At 43.6% G+C, this 22,670-nt stretch overlaps 1 protein-coding gene across 2 annotated transcripts; it reads left to right on the forward strand.

Annotated features, from left to right (window-relative positions):
* Positions 1-4,656: 4,656 nt before the first annotated feature.
* On the forward strand, positions 4,657-22,280 carry jam3b (junctional adhesion molecule 3b). Of its 2 annotated transcripts, XM_037269387.1 has the most exons (10): positions 4,706-4,799; positions 9,319-9,369; positions 17,263-17,331; positions 17,407-17,520; positions 17,586-17,738; positions 18,414-18,616; positions 19,187-19,286; positions 19,640-19,769; positions 19,846-19,900; positions 20,090-22,280. In XM_037269387.1, the coding sequence occupies exons 2-10, from the start codon at positions 9,336-9,338 to the stop codon at positions 20,123-20,125; spliced, it is 894 nt and encodes a 297-aa protein (XP_037125282.1). In that variant the 5' UTR covers positions 4,706-4,799; positions 9,319-9,335; the 3' UTR covers positions 20,126-22,280. The 2 variants fall into 2 exon arrangements, with proteins under 2 accessions (XP_037125281.1, XP_037125282.1); XM_037269386.1 differs by lacking the exon at positions 9,319-9,369 and having other exon boundaries at positions 4,657-4,799.
* Positions 22,281-22,670: the final 390 nt, after the last annotated feature.

A 22,670-nucleotide genomic window follows, 5' to 3' on the forward strand; every position in this document is an offset into this window, starting at 1 on the left:
ATTGTTTAATTCATGAGATGTGTCATGCTACAGTGGTTTCATCTTCACTCTTAGTCAAATTTACAGGAGCTCCCACTTCAAAGTCTTCTTCTATCTGTCAGGATCAGTGACCTGGCATCTCCCAGTTCAGAGATCCAGAGCGACATCTCGGCATCCAATCCGCACGGCTCGGAGCATCGTATGGAGGGAGCTTGCTTTATCGGCACGAGAAGCGCACGCTCACATTATTCACAGTCATTTTCTTGCCACGGCCGCCAGAGAATCCTTCCTTCCCTGCAGAAAGTCTGATCACTCACTCATATCAAATGGATTATGGGTCATTAATATCTGTTCATTTGCCAGAGAAACTGGGAGAAATATGAGTGGAGCATGGGAAACAAAAACGATGTCACACTTTCTTTTCTCCCATTTCGTTTGGATGAAACTGGTGACAAAAGGTTTTGAATGAACAATTGAAAGAAACTCATTTATTAGCTGAGCCGGATTAATTCCTTTCGAAAGAATGGACTTGTGTTAAGTACGACGTATCATCAGATGTTTCAAAGTTCATTCACTGCAGGTCCTTCTTTCTTTTCTCAAGTTCATCCTCTCCGTCCGAGACTGCTCAAACACATCCAATTTGAGTTCAATGTTTCCACATCCCTGAGGTTGCGGGTTCACTTGCTTCTTTGAGCATAAATGAGCCAGAAATAGCTTTTCAACGAGCAAGTGCAATACGGCACGAGATTTACGGCCTCGCCTTGAATACGGAATGGTCCTCGGTCCTTGGAGTGAGACGCTCCGCCTCAACGCTCGACTCTGGGACTTCCATTTGTAATGACGCGAAATGTCGGTGGACGTCAAATTTAAAAGGAACAATTGATCTTTTTTCAAATTAGCGCTGTTTACTTTTGGACATAAAAAGCAGATTCACACCAACAACAAACCTTGGTGCAGTAATGATATGTATCACTGGCTCAAATCCAAGCTGATTACTATACTAGTCTGTGCAAATGTTCATAACATTAAAGTGTTCATTTTGCACGTACCCATCTTGATTGTTGTTCAGAAGGAGCCTCAGCATTGCTACTTTAAAACTAGGTTGACAAATGACATCATACATTGAATCGTGCCTTTTGCCTAATCAGCCTCTAATTTGATTTAAATCATGTATAAATTCACGACAAGGCATAAATAGGAAATGGTAGGAGTGTCAAATTTGATCAGTGAATGTGGCATCATGTGGATGCACTATTTAAAGGAATCCAAATCATTCTGTACCTGCTAAGAACTGCACAAGTATGTCAGCGTTGCATTCAATTTCATGCTAAGAGTGCTAGTTCAAGAGTCATGTATGTGCACCTTGGGAAAAGCAAACATTCCGCATTCATATCAACGGTGATTTGGTGTGACGCTTTGCTTTGCAAACACTGAATAAAAAGATGTGTGAAATTGGTGGGGGAGACAGATGTGCCAGCAAATCAGCAATATAATCAGTGTCAACATGGCATACTTTCATGTATTTTTAGCATTGCAAGCAAAGCCGTGACTAAATTCATTTTTCTATCGTCCTAAATGGCCTCTTTCTGTAGGAACGCTTCTGTTTTGCTTGGACAGCTCTGTCATCCCATAAGGCTAATAAGCGTCTCGGTGGTCCTGGCGCTCCTGCAGGGGTTGTGCATCTTCCTCCAGATGCAGGGTGACTAGTCCTTTTTGCAGCCAGCACTCGGAGCTTAAACCATGTCCACGCAAATATCACGCACGTGTTAACTTTGCCTTTAAACATGAGGTCTGCACCGCTCCAATAAAAGATGATTTGATACATACGTATCTGCTGGAGACATGGTATATGATTCCATTCATATTGGTTGAATCCAAATGGTTTTTTTTCTGAATGAAATAGTTTTGCTTGACTGCACTCATTTATGCCTTTTATTATACCTACTTTTTGCAGGGCCTGCAGGAGAGAATCGATTTGATTGATTTATTGATTTCTTTATCCTTTTTATTTTCAATTCTCTTTATTTTTATTTACCAGTCGTTTTTGTGACAGCACTCATTGATGCCTTTAATTATAGCTACGTTTGCAGGGCCGAGAACAGATTTGATTTATTTTTTCATTTATTAATCGTTTTTGTTACAGCCCTAACTGATACCTTTAATGATAGCTATTGTTTTTGCAGGGTTGTTTTCTGATGATCCTTGTAATCCAATGGCAAAAATGCATTCATCCAAGAGAACCGATGATGCATTCCTTCCCCCTGCAAAAATGCCAGTCGGTCCATTTGGTAAGCTGCGCATCCATGTTGTGCTTGCAGTCACAATACTACAAGACGTACGTACGTAGTATGTACGTATGTATGTGTGGGAACAATTACAAGTGGTAAGTGAAGATGGGTGAGAAGAATGACAAATGGCTTGCCTGGGGAGGGAGGGAGGGAGGGAGGGAGGGAAAGCAGCAGAAGGCTTTGCTCATGTGCAGTCAGTCTGGTGGCGTCCGCACATGCCTCCCTCGGTTTGGGCTGTAATGAGGACACCACTGTGCCACAGTTCACATTGTTTACAGTGACTGGTGCCCCGCAAGGTCCACCATACATGCACTGGACTACATGCAAAAGTCTTGGAACAATGTGCTCAAATTCATCATTTTTGCTGGATACACAGAAAAGTAGAATATCAGACAAGAGGTCATTAGTTCATCTTGTATGTCCAGGTATTTACCGTACAAGGGACACGAGCAAAAAAAAGATTTCAAAATACACTTTAGTCGATCGACTCTTAGGCCAGCTTTTCGAAGCGCTGCAAATAAATCTGAGAATTCAATACATCTCAAGTCACTTCTATTATTCAAAAGACACAAGGAACACAATGGAGGAAAAAAAGAGTGTCTGTGTGTGTGTGTGTGTGTGTGTGTGTGTGTGTGTGTGTGTGTGTGTGTGTGTGCGTGTGTGTGTTCCAAAGTTCTATTTCTTCCCATCAAGCTCACGAAGTGGAAAGCTTGATGCATTTGGTGCATAATTTAGCTATGTTGTATTTGTCTATGCTCTGGGGGACGTCAACATCATTGTTCCATTGAAATAAGTGAACTGCATAAAGTACATGTGCAGATAGATGTCTCATAGTGTACCTGTTCACTCAAAATGGAGCTGGCCCACTCTACTGTAATTCATCTAAAAATATGGCTAGTACATCATCCAAAGGCTTGGAAATTCGGTGAAAACTCCAAAGTGACAGTCTGTAATTTAAAGTTCACATTGTTTTGGAAAATATTTCTTTAAAGTCCACAAAAGATGTACATAACAAATGTATACTGTCTCTTGTTTTGTTTTTTTTGCAAGCATAATTCACACAATTAGTCCTATTACAGTACACAACGTACACAATCAACCCTAAAGACGCATTTAATGTGACAGTCGAGCCACTTCTTAGTATGGACTTCATAAATTGCTCCTAATCTCAAGAGTTTATCCCAAAGCACCATATGGCCAAATCATCCAATCTGTAATGTGTCTTCTTTTAATAATTCTATGCATGTATCTCTTGTTTACACACCAAGGTTTATCCCAAAATGCTGATAGAATTAAAAGACCAGCCCAGAAAAGCCCAGTTGATTTGAAAACGCAAAACCACGTTTGCTACACTTTTTGTGATTTTACTGAAGTTGTGGAAGATTGAATTTTTTAAAAAAATAAATGATTGGCCCATGATTAGGAATGGGCGGGATTCTGTTATATCCCTTATCATCCATTTTATAAATCAAAATTCTACTAGTTGTAGTTTGGTCCTGGTGAAGGATTATTTTGGCATTAAAGCAATAACAGCCAAGGTCCATTGGGATGCCACGGCCTATTGCCATCTGGCCGCTTGAGCCACAAAGGCTTTCTATATCAATTCAAGCTCGAATAGCAAGAACAAATGTCATTTCATGCTCTCGGATAAGAAAAGTCAAAGTAGCTCTCCCTTTCATTGTCAGTACTGATGGAATAATGCCATCTTGATATTTTAACGATGAAAAAAATAGCATGACAAAAGTTCAGCTGAGAAAAAGTAGCATCATATTTGGACGGTACATTTACACGTTGAGTCGAAATTGAGCAACAACAGCAAACAGATTAAAGCTTACCAAAGAGTAATCACAATCTTATTGACTTTGCCCTGAAATCCTTCATAATAATTTTACACACACAAGCATTTTCAATTGTACAACTAACGCTCAGCCCTTGGGAGATAAGTACACGAAAGCCCCGAGGTCTAATCTAACATTGAAAAAGGCAGATTCTGTCTTCGCCTGAGGTCAGCTGGAATACACTGGTGACCCCGCCGACCAGGATATGCGACCTTAAGTTTGTGTAACTTGACTGTATTGTTTTACTTGTAGTTACATTCCACTTTATTTTCGTCTCTGGATGGATAGCAGACACCTTCTACGTCAGGAGTTGGAAGTCTCAGTCAAGATGAGTTCCAGTCGCTTTCTTTTTTTCTTTTTTTTTTCCACTGGGGTCTGCTCGCTCCCTGGCGCAACTGCAACGTAGCACAAGGCCACAGTAGTCAAACAAAACAAAAGCCTCACACTTCGTATCAACTAGAAATTCTTGGCCACTTGACTGATGCTTTCCGGTAGCTATGGAAACCTACTGGAAATCCTCCCCCCTCCCCTCGCGTAACCCCCCCCTCTCTCTCTCTCTCTCTCCCTCTCAATCCGATGCCAAATCTGTTTAGGCTACTTTGCGCATGTACCGCGGGTCAAAGCGAGCATAGCGTCGACTCCAAGATGGCGAAAGCGCGTCTGGCTTGCCTCCTGACTCTCCTCTCAACTCACTGTAAGTAAGATAGAACTCAATCCAGCAGACTCACGGTTATTGTATTTTGTCAACAAGGAGCGCGCCAGTTTAAGTCCAGCTACTTGTGCCGCTGTTTGTTCGCGATTTGAGTTGAGCGCTGGATATAAAAGCGATCCCATCAGACAAGGTTCGTCAAACACTAAAACTCACACCAGACGTACGAGAACCTCTACCTTGGAAAAGAGACGGACTGACTCGTGTTTTTACAAATATATAGTCGCCATTTTGGTACAATTTACTAACAGAATACTAAGTAAGCAGGTCGAGTGTTTTTAAGCCGCTTTTGATCAGTTCGCCCAAGCCATCGTTTGACTCTCAGTTTGCTCGTATTCATCGTTCGCCCGCTTGCCCGCTTGCCCGCCCGCATCGCAAGAACGAACAGAAACGCCATCGTCACTTCTAGCGTGTGCACCCCATCGCGTTTTGCTTACTTTTCGGAAAAGTTTGTCTTTGGAGTTCAAAGGACGCCCCGGTGCTTGTGAATTAAACATGGTTGTGGACGTGCCGTTAACTATTTAGCGTGGCTGTGGGGCCGCGGTGGCGATGTTCGAAGTAGTGATGCGAGATAACGGTTTTTCCTGCCGGCTGAATAAAGCAGGCAGGCAGGCAGGCAGGCACAGGCACAGGCTGTCCGCGGTAGGAGTGGGGCCAGTCAGTGTCCTCTGCTCTGCTCTGCCTGCCCGCCTGCCCGCCCCCTCTCTCTCCCCCGTGAACTCTTTTCAAAGCGTTGTAAAACAAGCGAACAGAATCGGTTCGATGTGTTTTCGCCGCCGTTTTATCAGCATACAGCTGGAAGTGATGAACGCACACCTGTGGAGGCGAACTCTGGGTTTTCCAGTTGTTCGTACCATAACAATGAGGGAGGAAAGAAATATTTCAGGAACAAATCATCTTCGTAGCCGCGTGGTTTTAAATGACTCATCGTTAAATAAGCCACTTGTTGCTGAGCTACGTGAGCAGCCATTCTGGGAAGCAGGGCTGTTTACGTGACCTTTTTGAGTCTGATTTAGTTCTGACCAAGCAAGAAAATCAGTAACAAGGGAAGAGCCATATAATAGTCCAATCAAGTAGTTTGGCCTTAGCAGTGTACCTTTAATAGATTTTTGAAACACTGCTCCTAACCTATTTTGACTCACTTGCGGAAACATAGCATTGCAAACCTTAACATGAGTTGGCATGAATTGTGTTTCTCCGTCTTACCCTTGGACACAGGTTCATTCTCAGGCATGAGATGGGACCAAAATAGCGATCAAAGTACAGACATGAGACCCTCCTGGGATCATTCACGTGTATAAACGGTTTAATCCGAATTACACTGCAGCCTTTTTCCACTTTAGATACAATTTGTCATACTCAGAAGATGTTTGTGGGTTCAAAGGGATGATAGACATGAAACTTAAGGGGTCAACTTTGAAACATGACTTGCAAGATAAAAAATGGGACACATAATTGACCGTATACTTATAACCTGAGGCTTTGGAGGCTTTAGTCAGTAAATTTGATAGTGTTTCCCCTAAGCAAATCTGTGACAGGGCATGGCAGGAGAACAATTGACATTTTCAGAGGGAGCAGTGAGCTGGTGAAGATTTAAGAATTTCTTTTGTCTTGCTCGGACAGGGGCTTAGCCATGTGGTCGACTGGCTCTGAGCCAGCATTGCCCGTGTCTTTAGAAACAGCATTAATCTGGCTAGATTGAAGCTGGCTAAAGGCTGTGTTGTGAAATACTAATAGCCACTGATAGGCCACCACTAATTGAAATACATTTCTTTTTGGAGTCACGCTGCGTCAAAAGTCGTTTTCGTGTGGATGTCTCGAGGCCACACAAGCTTGCGTTCTATCGATTTATCGTCAGATGTGCCTTTTTAGTTGCAATTTCATTCCCTTGTCTGTTGTCTTCTTCAATGGGCCTCAGCTATTCCAAGTGAAGGCTAAAGCCAACATAGCTGTAAATCATCCTAGTCATCTGTCAACGGAGCAAAAGACACAGGCCATTGTTATTTTAAGTGCACATGCTTACAGCAGACTTTCCAATCGGACCTCATGGAATGCATTGACATTTTAGGCTTCATCTGAGCACTTTGCCTTGGAATATTCCAAAGAAGAGCCAGCATCTGCTCTGTCTTTGCCAAGAGTGCATGGAGCAAAACTATGTGAGACTCCGGAAGATGCTCAAAGTGGCTTCGTTTGAATCAAATACAAACTTTGAGCGGACTACTTTGACTCTGTTGACTCTGAGTGTGGTAGAGCATCATTTAAAGTTCAAGATTTGACACTATTTTGATTGGATGATTGGCTCCACTTTATCTTTCTTTTCATTCATGGATGACAACAAAATCCAATTGGAGCCATCTCTTTATCTGCATGATTAGATAAGTCAAAGAGCTGGTTGTTGTTATGTACTCTGCTGATAAGCCATTTCATCACACAACAGCGCTTCTCAAACTGCTACTCATGGACTGACGCTCTTCAAACATTTGTCCAAAAGAAAGCCGAGGGTTCTCTCGTTGTTTGGCGTGTGCGGCCGAGCGCTGGCTTGGCGAGACAGGAGTCAATATCCCCTTAGATGACTGCAGATAGTCGCTCCCTTAGGAGCCCGTATGTTGTCAGATGTTTCCTGACCCACCCAAAGCTTGCGAGCAAATGTTTGGAGGACAGAGAGAACGGCTTGCAATGCGGCGGCGCTCGCTATCGAGCAGCAGACAAACACAAAGAAGTCCCTTAATGCTCTGCATTTGTTTGTTCCAAGTCAGGAGTTATTCATATCAGAAAGCCCTGAGTGAGAGTCAGCTCTGGCATATTGACATTTTGCTCTGGGCTCAGATGTCACAGCGAGAAAGAAATGATTTTTCGGGAGAGGGGGAGACTGAGTACTGCTCACTCCAATTTTGACAAAGTTGATCATAAAAAAGATTCCTTACAGGCTGTCATGAATATTTCTCTATTGTGGACCCCAAAGTGTATAAAGCGAATGCGGCGGCGGCGGCACACGGCTGCTTACTCTGGAATTGGCCGAAACAGCTGAGCGGGAGTGGGTGGAGGTGTTTGGAGCTGTGGCGCAAGCAGGCGTCACCAGAAATATCTACAGCGTCCCTCCCAAAGCTGAGTGTCCATGCAAGCAAATGTAACATTCCAAATGGAAAACACATGGAGCTTGAAAAACCTCCTCCATGAGGTGCAACAATATTGGCCGGCCGGCCGGCCGGCCACCTGTTTGCCTGAAAGATAAAAAGAAAGTCCGTCTGTCCTGCTGATAACAGCAGAGAGGAGGAGGGCAAGCTGTGAAGAAAGATTCCAGACAAATTGACAGATTTGGTCAAATATCTCAAAAGCCGCTTTCAATTTGAAAAGCAGCCTGTCAATAAAATTGAAAGAGTAGGAGGCCATTGAGCATGAATGTTTTCTCTTGCTGCACTGAACCGTTAAATACGTATCTGTGCACAGCACACAAATGACTTCCTGTTTGATGATATTTATCGGAGGATGGGGTGGGGTGGGGTGGTGTCACATGCTCCCTTGAGGGGGCAAAACACAGTAAGTCCTGCTTGTGTCTTTACTGGATAGCAACAGTGCATCCATCAATAGGTCAAACCAGGCCACCATTGATCAACAATCGGGAAGCTAGCAAACTAATTAGCCTGTTCATTTTTGCCGAGGCAATGCACGAGATGGATGAGAGACTTTCACACTAACATTCAAAACCACAAAATGGCTCAGGAACCATTTTATTTTTGGGCTGTAAAGAAAGAGGCAATTGCGCTTTAAAGCTCAGGTGTTCGCCATGAGTTATTTCCAAACCATTGGCTCCACCTGAAAATGGGGTCTTTGATAATGCTTCTGAAAAATGACTTCTCTCAAACATCCATCCATCCATCCATCCATCCATCCATCCATCCATCCATCCATCCATCCATCCATCCATCCATTTTCTATGATGAGAATATTTATGGTTCTTTAAGGATAACAATCAGACAATGTTGTTTTCGGCAAATCATTTGGAATAGATGACTTTTTGGCAACGTCATCAAGCTACATCGTATCTTTCATAATCGCATCGCTAGGGAGATCCCGAGGGGCAGAAATTATACATCTCTGACTTCATTGCACAAATGAATGACTCAGTACATCCACACTTGGCAATGACGGCTCCATGCAGAAATCTCGGTGCCCAGTTAAATGAGTTATTAGCGGTGTGTGTGTTCAAGAACACTAACTCGAGTTCAGTTTGCGAGCACAATAGGTCAAGTGTTGAACTACAGCTGAGTAAAGTAACAACCTAGACCAATAATTGGAATTTGATTCTATGAAACGTGTCGGACAGTATTTCCAACGTGATAGAAACCAAATGCCAGCTTCTATTTTTGCTCAAAGATGTACTGTCGAGCACATGATCCCATATCAACCATGGGTTGCTACCAACCAGCCATTTTCACACTGGACAATGGTTGGGGAGGTGTGTGACCTGTTTTTTGTTGTTGTTGGGGGTTTTTTTAGGTTGCAGAACAAGCACATGTTTTGATGTCGGATGGCCTTGACTCATTTTCGCCAGTGAGTCACGACAACAAATCACTCACACGAGGCGATGTATGCTTGGGCACACTTGAAACCTCAAGTCTGGGTCATTTTTTGGAGAATGTGCCCCTGGCCACGGTCTGTGTTGGCCATGCTCACTCTTGGGTTGTTTCGGTCCATCCACGAATGGCAGAAGTGCACCATTAGCTTTTTGGTCAAATATTCAATAGCTGTTGCTATCTTCAAATATCTTTCTCACCATACCAATGTTCTGGGGGGGGGGGACAAAACTTGTTGTATCAAAACGTGACTTGTTGAATCGAACTAGAATCAATAATTCAAGATGCTAGCTAGCAGCAGCAGCAGCATTAATGCGTTTTCTTGATTCTGTCACAAAACATCACCTGTATCCTGAATGGTCTGTATCGGGGCTAATGCATGACTTGAAGCTCAGATCCAGCTCTCACACACACACACACACACACACACCACTTGCCACGTGTGTGTGTGTGAGCGCATATTTTGGGGTATGCACGTGCCTGAAATAGTTGTCCGGATGCCAGACATAGGCGATGCGTTTGTAGCATGGTGGCTGGCCTCTGTCTGAGCTCCGATAGAATGAAGGGCTTTACATGCGGGCTCTGCTTGCTTTTCCGTGTCATAGGAACCAAAAGTGAAAAGGGAAGCTATTTGGGTGGCTTTCACCACTTTATCATGTGTCATCACAGTAATTAATAACTCTTAAGTTAATAACTCTTAAGTTGACTGGATAAAAGTAACTGGAAAAACAAGAGGAAGGAACTGACCGTGAAACAGCCAACATTCTACACACATCTGTGTGAGGAGAGTTCCTGATTCTATGACTTTTTTTTTTGCTGTAAAAGGATATAATTGTTGTTGTTAGAAAACAATTCCAAACATTAAACTTCATATCCTGTCATCCCGAGTAATAGCCCAAATGAGCATGTTATCGCAAATGCCATTTCCTCGCTGAGACTTTAATTGAGACATCAGCATAAATTCCACGGTCATTAGCAACACGTAAACATATGAGCTTAAAAAAATGCTCTACAGCAGGGAGATGCTTCCTTTGAGAGCCACAATTAGCGTGGACCTCCCATGACTTAAAATGATCATGACATGGGATGCAAGTCCAGTTTTGTTCTTCTGTTTATCTCATCTACGTATATTTTGTGGAGAAATTCGAGATGTTCATTCCTTCATTGCCTTGGTGATGTGTGCCAAATGGCGTCTCCCTGTGAACTGGAGTCACAAGAATGCGCTAAACTGTTGCAAAACTGTTACTTTTTGGGTCACTGCGATTAAAAAAAAAAGAAAAGAAAAAATCTCGGTTCTTCATTTTTTGCCATTTTTTGTACCACAAAAAACAGCGCAATGTTTACATTAATGACTAAATCATGAAGGATTCACCAGCGAAAAGCCGAGCAATCATTTGAGAAAATAGATACAGCATGAAATGTTAACTGGAATCCATGTGCTTCTTGTGCTGCTGCCTGCCTGCCTGCCTGCCTGCCTGCCTCCACACGCTGCTTCTTTCTTGCCCACATCAAAGTTTCTTCACCGTTCTTCCTTTGCGCATACTGCTTTGAGCTGGAGCAATTATCCTATGCTTTTATTAGCTTTCAACGCCGCAAATGTGCATCTCTGTAAATTGCTGATGGATGTCTGGAAAAATGAGAATAGCAGTCTCCATCACGAGGGATCCAAAGTAAATGTCCAACACTCATAACTGAGTCAGTGATGCCTCTAAGAAGATTACGATGGTCTTTTAGCCTTTTTGACTATTAGTCACGGCTTATTAGGAGCGGGTGTGTCAAGCGCACTCAAAGAATTCCATGCAGTCCGAATATTCCTTGCAGGCCCGTCCCACACATTACTCTATCAGAGATATCTTTTTGACACTATCATGTAAGGAATTGAAGGGTGTAAAATGGAGGTTCAGGTGTGTATCAGTGGCTTTTCCAGCGCCAAAGTCCGTCTGGTATTTCCGAGGGAAACCCATGATGGATTCCACTCGGAGCAGGTGATGGAAGCACGGCTCCGGGAGGCGGTGTGAGGGGGTCGCTTGTGGTGCGCAGCATCAGAAGCCTCAGATTGTTTCCTTTCCCAGCTGTTGTCCAAGTTACATTCCCTATTCCACAACTCAGCAAGCCTTCACAAACTATTTACTATTTAAATCTTTGTATGAGCATTTGTTGTCTTAAGGGGGTTGTCGGTGTTTTGAAGAGAGGAACAGCCCTGATTTGGTCCCAGGGTTCTTTCATCATTGAACTCGGCATCCTGTTTTTTTCATGAAGGTTCTACGACAGACTTGTACATCATTTATTTTCATCATTTGACAAAGTTGAAGCTCGAAATGATCCTCAGGGCAGAGCAGAGCAGAGCAGAGCAGAGCAGGGCACGCCTGCCTTGTGTGCTCTGTGAGATTGGGTGCCCTTGCATGCATTTACTTGATGGCATGAGAAAAGTGTCCATGCAGGCAAATTAAATCAATGAACGACTGAATCCGACGGAGCCCGAATGCACAACTCATGAAAAGAGAATTAAAAGTCAGCAGAGTTGTGCGAGCAGTTGTTGTGTCCGCCGCCCTTTCGCTTTAGCCCTCGACGGGCGGGCGTCCTTAGCCCACGCAGGAAGTCAGGCAGATAAAGCAGATTGGACCTGCTAAGTCAACACGTTTGCATTGTCCGCCTTTGTGTGTGTGTATTGTTCCGTTGTGAGTTGGGCATGAGCTCATGGTGGTTCTCTCCACTCCGTGCTGATGTCTGCAAAGTGGTTCTGCTCCTTGTAACATCAACTTGATTAGCCTGTGAAGTGTAAGAGTTTTATTATGCTGGAGTGAAATGATCGGTTGATTCACAGTGACGGGGGCATGATTGTCAACATTTCAATGACGTTTGAAATTTCGAAGCAGTCCAACGTTATCCGCAACATTCCGACTTTCATGCCATCCAAATGGCTTTCATGTGATGTCATGTTTCCCATCATCCAACGCTGCAGTCATACACATTTATTTTCATCGTGCTGGAAAGAGGCCTGCGTGGAAATTGCATTCCTAATTAGGATTAAGAAAGGGGTCGGGCAGCCCCCAACTAGAATGTGAAGCATTTGTAATGAGCGCGAGTGATGCCATCTGTGTGCAGTGTGGCGAGGAGCTAATTCTGGCACCGCCACTGGTGTGATTGAGCACAAATTTTCATGATAGCAAAGCAAAGCATCATGCCTGGCATTTATTTCACTTCAACTCCAGCGGAAAAAGTGTGAGTTGAATTATCCAAGCCCCACTCTTGGGTATCAAATGGTCCTTAAAGTGATGCCACGGAGCTCACCAATTCATGTGGACAGCCAACATGTGTGGCATGTCACATTGTTCGCATAACTGAATTGCTGCGCCAGGGGAGGCCTGCTCACACGCTTGGCTTTGCGCCCCAAACTGTTTTGACAAGGCTTTTACTGTCTCCTTCAAGTGTCAAAACCAGCAGCCAATGATTTGGTCTTTAGATTTGTCAGAAACGCTGCGGAAGGTTGAAACTTTGCGCTTCCTAGCCATCCCAATTAGTGGGCTGCGAGGGCTCACTCTGGTGGTGCTGCTGATCCACTATTTATAGAGTTGACCTGCACTCTTGAGTTCTTTGGTTGTCCTTATCAGCAATAATAACTGGCCTTGCATAGACTGACTGGACTGACAGAAGAAATGGTGTCATCAAAGATGGATTGATTTCACCGTTCATTTTTCAAAGAAAAAAAAATTGGCTGTGACCTGAGAGCTGTCGACCGTGATGTCATTTTCTGTCGACAGCAAGAGGCAAAATGGCCGCCTCCCGAGATGCTTAACTCATTTTCCACAAATGCTGTGTTTGGACTAGTTGGGGCACATACAACATATTACTGTGGAGCTCCCCTTTAAGGGTGTACAGCGGAAGGAAGGAAGGAAGGAAGGAAGGAAGGAAGGAAGGAAGGAAGGAAGGAAGGAAGGAAGGAAGGAAGGAAGGAAGGAAGGAAGGACAGTGTTACATGAGGGCAATCAAGTAAATGAGTTAAATACAACACATATCTGAGCTGGGGTCACGCTAAGTGTCTTTCTCCACAAGTATTTGAAATGGACATACGTAGCTCAATCGGTCACAAGCGTTTTTCTGTTCAATTAAACATCGATTCCCTCCTGTAATGTAAAAATGTGTCGCTCTCCATTGGCCCTCTTGGCTCTTTGGACCATGTGAAGCGAGCGGCGGAGTGACAACACAGCATCAAGGATCTGATAAGCTCTGCACCAGGATGCTTCACATGACTGGTCCAATGAGTCATTTTGGCATTCATGATCATTCTGTGAAAATTGTTTGTACTTTGATTCACTTGTGTCAGTGGAAGCTTTGTTTTTACAGGGTGCACAATCTTCAAACTTGATGTGGACCATCAGGACTACTGCTGCTACGGTTGATATCCATGTGCACTGGTTGTCAAAGACGATAATGCTGTGATGGGAACAATTCTCTGACAGACCAAATTAAGGGCAGAAAAGCATTTAAATGGATGCTCGGGAGGCTTGCTGCTGATGGCGAGTCAACCTTCTGGACTTTGCAAGTCACTTTGAATCAAACCATTCAGGGAGTACAAATATGTCTTTCGATTCTTACTTGTTTTTTCTGTTAGGGTTGTTAAATTGAGAAATACATGTTTTCAACTCAGCAAAAATAGCAGGCCTCGTTTTGCCGTTCAGTGAAATGCCACAAAGCCAGTGAATGGGCTTCTGTATTTGGCCACTTTTTAGACCCCTGGAGCAAGTATTTTTCCAAACGTTGATGATCTGAAGAGAAAGGTGGAATAGTAGTAGAAGTTGCCTCCCCTTAATCCAACCCTGTGAACTTGCTGTAATTGTTGGAAGTCAAAGCGGCCACATGCAAACATTAACACTGACATAAAGTGACAGGTTCCTAGGCATTCGGTGACACCATCACCTCCCCCCAGCTCCCCTCATTGGCTCTGGCGGAGTATTTGACCCTGCCGCCCTGCTCACCAGCAGTAAGGCAAACGCTCCGCCCCGCCCGGCCTGAATGAGCTCCCAGATAATTGCCTCAAGTAACATATGTAAATGCGGCATAAATGCATACACAAAGAGGCCCGGTGGCAGTAAACTGCACCTTGTTAGTCGACACCTGGATAACATGAAAGAAATTGGAATGACCTGCCGGTACTCTGATTCATCTGTTACCAAGGCTTATCCGAATCAGTTGTGAGTCACTCGTGAGTCACTGAATATTTGTGTATCTTTAGACAAATGGAAAGAAATGAATGTGGGGCGGTGTAACCTCATTTAATAATATCATATAAAACAAAACCTTTTCTTTACGTGGTCCTTGGCCTGTGGTTGGCATCCCTGTTTGCCTTGTGTTTAAATTGGGAGTGTTGCAGTGAATAAATGGGGTATGCAGGACATGTGGCGTTTGTGCAAATCCACGCTCCACATGCACCTGGCGTCCAACGTGTTGCTCCCTTTACCGCTCATGTGAAAAGGCGGTAAAACCTCGGATAAGTTCAAACAAGGTCAGACATTTTTAGGCACGTCATGTCATTCGAATAAAATATATCAGTTGCAGCAGCAGTGTTGGTTTGGAACCAACACTCATTTTTGTCAAACTAGTTGAGAAAATTAATCTTCTGTGTACATTTATTGAACTGACTGTACTCAGCTGGATGAATAATATAATGGATTAAAACATAAAATCCCCAACTGCTCCATATTTGGTCATACCAAGAGCTCATTTCATCGTAGACGAGCAGCCCTCGCATCGAAAACAGCAACTGGTTGATATCAGTGTGTGTGTGTGTGTGTGGATACTTTGATGTTCATGCTTTGATAGGGCGTGGGAATAGTCTTTGCACGCACAAGGCAGGGAATATCTCGAGGTTGCTTAATTGAACCTTTCTATTTATGATACCGACCTCACCATCACAGCCAACGGTGTATTTTTCCACAAGGGGAACAAGGAGGAGGGAGGGATTTATTACACAGTGCAGGAATCAAGAAAACCTCAGTCTGTGATGTCAAACCTGAAGGAGAGAGAGAGACTTTAGAAAGGAATTAAACCAGAAGATTACAGATGGTGGGGTCAGCAAGTAAGGATTTAAAAAAAAAAAAAAACTTTGATATCCATTTGTTGACTGGCAGATTTCACTCAGTAGAGAAAAGTCATCCCAAATATACCAAGCTGATCATGTACGTCGGTCATCTGCAAAACAAATGATACCCGATGATATAACGTTTGGGTGTAGTCATTTTAAAAAAGATCTCGTTGGCATTGTTGTGGGGAATTTTGTCCATTCGTCCAGAAGAGTCATTTGGAGGTCAAACATTGATGCACTTTTGTGCTTCATCCAAATGGTGCTAGATGGCTGAAGAAGGTCATCCATCATTTTCAGAGGTGAAATTGTTTGATTTCCCACGGCACGCCAAGGTGCTTGGGAATCATTGTGTCAAAAAGGACATTGTCTACTCTATTCCATGAAATGATTGGGGGGGGGGGGGGTCACGTGCCAAGCACATTACATTTCTGTGGCAATGGTCATCATTGCATTGAGGCTGTAATGAAGATAGGAGAATGAAGATAATGTGACATGACAGACTGTTTTCATCAAAGTAGATGAACAAATGGTTACACGGCTACCGATGATGGACTTCTAGTTTAGAATGGCATCATGTCTATCCGTCTTAGATCATATTTTAAAGTCCTGGTCCTTGTATTTGTCCTTTTTATTGGCTCGATGAATACGTTTAGTGATCTTATCCTTTTGTGCAAGATTTTTCATGTCTTTTCCATGGCAAAGCTCTCAAGCTTTTTATCCCCGACCATTTAGGCACCTAATCTGTACTAGTACTCGCCGAATTAGTGATGAGGACACACCTTTGTAGTCCTTAGAGGAAGCTGAATTCCACTGAACAGAAAGTTATTGTCCGAAATGAATCACGTGGAAGACATCATCTTTGGTTTCTATTTCATTCTGATATTTTGGACTCCTAAGCATGCCTGGCCTAGTTTGATGTCATCTAAAGTTACACAGTACATGTTGTGCAGTCCTGCGTCACATGCACAGGTTTTTCTCAAAAGATATTTTCAAGCGTGATGACATGTTGCTACGTCTGCACTAAACAAGCTGTCGTCTTGTCATGATCTCCAAAAAAGGCAGTGGGATAATCAGCTTAGATTGTCTGCTTTAGCAGGTGACCTCCCCCCTAGACACTTGCCACGTCTCCAAAGGGCAAGCTCCGGTTATCCTATCCGATCCTTTTTTGATTAAGATACATACATAATGTCACCGCCGGTGGCGGACCTAGAGAGGGGGCCGATATCCTTGGGCACCCCGTGACCCCACCACCCATTAGAAATATCCTAGCTCTGCCAGTGGTCACTGCTGATTGTTGGCCCTCCCTATTTGGGCCAGTGTTTTTTGAAGCATCAGGCAATAGCGTCAGGCCCACAGAGAAGGGAGAGCGAGAGAGCGAGAGAGAAAAGGGCTCGGCAGCCAGTTGAACTACTGGCATGGTGAGCTTGCCCTGAAAGAGCACATGCCTCCGTGCGCAATTACCCAGTGTATGGAAACAACTCCCCCACACACACTGACAATATAGTTTGACAAACATAACTAGAAATGGAAGATGAACAAAAACCAAAGCAATGGAAGAAAGATCATGCATGATATGGGATTGACATTCATCTCCTTCAAGGGAGTTGATGGTATTTCACATGAGCATATGTATCCCCAAGGAGAGAGAGAGAGAGAGTCTTAAAAGGAACACGGCGCATCGGTTGGAGCATGTCAGCTGGTATTGTGCAAATTAGCGTGAGATCATCACGATCACGAAGATTAATGCGGCGGAAAGTCTTATTTCGCATGCCCTTGTCTCTTTGTTTTGAAGGCTACTTGAGTGTGTTGGCGGTTGTACTGAAGACGGACAACGATTCGCCGTGGACGGATGAGTTTGACAGTAAGTAAAAAAAGAAAGAAAGAAAATTATTTACTGCTTGTGCTGACTGCTTGTGTCTTTTCGTCTACTCTGTAGGAATTGAATTATCGTGTTTGATCGACTCCATTTCCACAAACAATCCGAGAATCGAGTGGAAAAAGATTAAAGCGGAGGGACCGAGCTATGTGTACTTCAACAACAAAGTTTCAGGTAAACCAGTCGTACGCAAATTCAGCCGTTTATTCAGTCGCTCGTTGACGTTATTCTTTGCGCAGGTGACTTGGAGAACCGAGCGGTGATCAGAGAACCTGCCACGTTGGTGATAACCAACGCGACTCGGTTGGACACGGCAAAATATCGTTGCGAGGTCACAGCTGCCGAAGACCTCAAGTCCTTTGACGAGATTGCGATTGATCTCGTCGTTCGAGGTACGCTACGCTAAATCGGTGGTTCCCAATTGTTTTGGGGTCAGACCACCAGTCAGCAAAGTTTGACCATTTTTTTAATCAGAGATAAATAAACGTACGAACCACTCTTTTTGCGCCGATCCGGAATCTGCCCTCGTTTTTTCTCTCGAGGTTTTTCCAATAATAATATTGCAATGTGTCACATCGTGATATTCACGTCACCGTATGGTGATATTAATGCGAGAGCAAAAGAAGAGGATTCCAAATTTGAGGCTAATAATAACATGATTTCATTTTGCCCTTAAAAGAGAGAGACCTTGCCCGCCCGGTGAGTTCACACTTTGGATGCGGTAAGATGACACCGTGTTGTAGGTCGCACCAAGCCTTTGGCATACATGTGAGGATGTGTTGTGACCGGACTGGACCTACCCAGCTGCAAAGGCATGTTCTGGGCTATAAGGGGAAACCTCTGAAACTGCATCTGCTCTGAATCGCAGTGCTAAAGAAAGCAAGGGCTGCGGCCCTTGGGCGGCCGAGTTTTGCTTGCATTTTTTGGCATCACTCAAAAATCGTAAACGCATCCTCGTTGCGAGGAAGGCGGCGGCGGCTCTGCATCCACTTTTTCGTCTCATTGGATGCTGCGCTGTTACATCGTTTCCTTCTTTCCCTTCTTGATTCTTTCTTTTGCCACAACAGTCAAGCCGGTGGTTCCGAAATGCAACGTCCCCAAATCGGTCCCTTTCGGGAAGTCGGCCGAGCTGAGTTGCTTGGAGGAAGAGGGTTTCCCTAAGTCTCAGTACCAGTGGTTCAAGAACAGGGAGGAAATTCCTGAGGACCCAAAGAGCAGCATCAAGTTCTTCAACTCGTCATACACGCTCAACTCGGAAACAGGAATTCTGGTGAGTATGTGCGCGCGTGTGTTTTGGACAAGGACACGCATGAGCGAGGAGGGTGGGGCAAGCAGGCAGGCAGGCAGGCAGGAACGGTGGCTGGACGCCCGCCCGCCCGCCCAGGGGTAGGCGGGATATTTTGGGTAGACAGTTGAGGGTGCAGGAGGGCTTGAGCCACAAGGGGAATGAATGTGCTGTCCTCGCTCGCACATTCCTCAACGGACTGGCTTTGGAGGTCGGACGCTGCTCGCCCCGCTAACTCACCCGAGCGAGCGAGTGAGTCCACGCTGGCCTCTAAGATGCCAAATCGTAGCGCAGTCTCCTCCTTTGTGTCAAACTCCAGATGCATTTGAAAGTGGCAGCTGTAAACGAATGAGGTTTGGACGATACTAGCTCTTTTTGCACCTGTGCCCGTCACCATTGGACTGTGAATTCTCTACTGGTGGGAAAACAATGCCACAGATGGATAACATGAAACTATTGACATCTGAGTGCTACTAAAGATTGTCAGCATTCACAAATGGCTACCTACACACTTGAAAACACTGACTGGCTCTTTTGTTCTTTCCCCTTCCGTAGAAGTTCATCTCAGTCAGAAAAGAAGACGCCGGCGAGTACTACTGCCGAGCGAAAAACGATGCAGGATATGCTGAGTGTGCGCCGCAGAAGATGGAAGTCTGTAAGTGCTGCATCAACACATAGTTGAAATTCAGATTCCAAGAGTTCGTCGGAGTTCATGGACTACTTTATTTATACAGTACTCCTGTGGACAGAAATGTTTGCCCCCCCCGCTCTGCGGTAATGAAAGGAAAACCCACCGTAGTCATTGAAACCAATCTGAGATAGGTGGAGCAGTTTGCTAATGAAGAGTGGACCGTAATGCCTGCTTAGTGGCAGAGAACTCGAAAGTAAGAAATCATTTGAGTGCAGTAATTGCCTCAAAAGGATGTCAAGCCATTATGGGTAACATCACTTTTGTTGCTTTCTAATTCGAGTTGACTCAAAAGAAATGTCCCATTTGTGTGTCCACAGATGATATTGATGTGGTGGGGATCGTCCTGGGAGTGGTGGTGGTGGTGGTCGTACTGATATGTATATCGGCCGGGATCTGCTGCGCGTATAAGCGGGGTTACTTCGCAAGTCAAAAGCAGGCAGGGAACAGGTAAGACGTGGGCCCGCCCGCCCGTCAAAGACCACATGTTGGACACGCATTCACCTCCACGTGATCTGCGTTGTAGCTACAAAGTTCCAGCCAAAGGAGACGGGGTGGACTATGTGCGGACGGAGGACGAGGTATGCCTATTATTTATGTTTGATATTATTATTATAAGATATTTGGGGGTGATTATGAACTTTGATTTAGGTAGGAATGTTTGATTTGTTTATTCAGGGCCATCTCAGCTCTCCATGACACTGTGTTCAATGACTGATCAGAATGTAAGTGTGCTGGATTTAAAATGGCGTCTTTGGTCCTTTTTGTAGGGTGACTTTCGACATAAGTCGTCATTTGTGATATGAAAATGACCGCAAGGATGACAGTGGGAAAGTGCCAAGTGAAACAAGTGACATGTGCGGCTGCAGTCTCGGCAGTCTCGTCACGGAGTTCATGCTCTTGAGCTCTCGACGTGACTTTTTCAATCCAACTTTTTGCCAAAGGTGATAAGATTTTGCAGGGTTTGCAAAAACATTTTCATATTCAATACGTATTGCTGACCTCAAGCATGGATTTGAAAGTGATTTCTCAAATCCACTTGGATGAAATATTTGACAACACATCGTCCCACCAAAATCAGTCAAACATGACACATTTCTACATGACGCTTCAAACCGTTTGTCATTTCTATAACGTTTATTTTCTACTGTTGAAATTTGTCAGACTATTTTTGATGGGATATATTTTGAATGCCTATAGATAAAGGTTTACTTTTTTAAATATTTGTAAAATACTAACTGTGTTTTTTTTTTTTTATTGTAATTATTATTTGGTTGTGGGTTTAAATATGTTACTTTAACCACTTTGCATCAACCTGTAAGCATTTCTACCTTTGCCACCGGTAAAGAAAGAAAGAAAAAAAGAACGAACGTTCTGCATATCAACATGCGCTTCATGAGCAGTCTTGCATATTGAACTTTGTCCGCTGGGATCGCCGTGCCCAGGTTCTTTTGTCAAAACACAAACAACAACAAAAAAAGAATGACCTCTGTTTTGTTTGTTGTCTTAGAAAGAGGTTTTGAAGAGTGCCAGTCAAATGCTGTGAAACACAATCAGTGCTGCGTTGCGTTTTCTTGATTTTTTTAAGTGTCCTTCTCAGCTTGCTGTTCATCTTGTATATAGAGAATTTACTGTCCTGTTTGTTGTGCGTCGTTCACTATTACATGATCACAATACAAGTTTGACAGGGTGTATGAGTTAGCCTTCCAGACCCCTCGCCCCTTCAACAAAAAAAAGACAGAAATGCAATGAACAACCAAGCCGGTCATCAACAAAGATTTTAACCCCCGCCTCCAAAAAATGCCCTTTTCATCTCATTTAACATGTCAGATTTCTTTGTGGGTGGGGCGGAGCATATCATTTTAAAAGTTAGATTCATTACTTTTGGAGCTCTGGAAGGTTAACACTTTTACTGATTGTATATAGGTACTTTGTGTTGTTTAATCCTTTTAAGATAACGAAAAATAGATCCAATCAGAAAAGGAGTATGAAAGTTTGTATTCATATGACTGATAAAAAGGTAACATCATAGCATGTGGCCAGCAAAATGTTACTCCACACCTTGTTGTTGTTGTTAACGTTGTTATAGTTCTTTAACAGCTGAGCAATTCACTTTCACCATTTTGACATTTTTCTTGGGAAATATTCACTCACCAAATGTAATTCATGGTCGAGATGATCTGCCCAAACATTTGCACATAGGGATTTGTTCATACCGCCTTGTTAAAATATTAACACAGTCAACTGAGTTTCAATACCACAAACTCATTTGAGATCACTAATGGATCCAAACTGAGGTGAAGGAGTCACGCAGGCTCCACCTTCATTTATACAAATTTCATTCCTCCCAAGTGCCTTCTGCCGTTAAAATAGATCTTTCTTTCTCTTGCCCATTTGCTATTCTGCCTGAGGTTTCGTGTTGCTCATTCAGTTATCCACAAACATGGCGTTTGAGAGGGATGATGTAACCCCAAATTTATGCTTTCCGTCTTTACATATCTGCAAATGTGTATAGATTCTCCCCCCCCCCCCCCCCCCCCCCCCCCCATAGATTACACTAGACATGCTGAAATAGACATAGAAATATATATTACTGTTGTGCCTATATATAGTGGAAAATATTTTTGGTAAGGACACACTATTAGGCAAAAGGATACTACTGGCTTGTGTTGACTGCAGTTTGTATAAAAAAACAACAACACACACTTCTTGCCGCATTGTTGCAAATGAAGCTCTTTCATTAAATTCTGCTTTTCACAAATCACAAGACATGTCAGTGTGAAATGGTAAATGATGTAGGATTTGCATGTTGTTTCACACAGAAAGCAACAGTGTTAAAGGTTCTATTATCACGCTGTAACTTTGTTTTTTAGTCAAGGGCAATGAAAACTGAGCTGTCATTTAGCTCCAACTTTGTATTATTCACTCAATGCCAAGAAATAAATGCTGTCATCTAAACTCGGACATGCTTTTCCAGGGCTTGTTGGGTGGGGGGATTTGTCCATTCACTATTAGTGATGAATAAAATTCACTTGTAATATTAATAGCGATTCCTATGGCTTTTGATCCATGCGTGCTAGCTCACATTTGTTTGTTTAGTAGCACATGCAAGTGAACACTGAACAAGACAGAATAGCGTGAGCGAGTGAGTGAGTGGTAAAGCAGCAAGTGAAGGCAAGGGAAGGGGGCTGATGGGAGGAAATCACAATTGACACAAGGATGAGACCCATTTACAAAATATTTCAGGATGACATGAGGAACTGACACATTGACAAGATGTCTCCACTGCTTGCATTCCATCATAAATAATGACATTCTCGACAACATATCTGAACAACTCGGCTCGGCTCG

The sequence above is a fragment of the Syngnathus acus genome, chromosome 14 (genome assembly GCF_901709675.1).
Source record: "Syngnathus acus chromosome 14, fSynAcu1.2, whole genome shotgun sequence".
Lineage (NCBI taxonomy): Eukaryota > Metazoa > Chordata > Actinopteri > Syngnathiformes > Syngnathidae > Syngnathus > Syngnathus acus.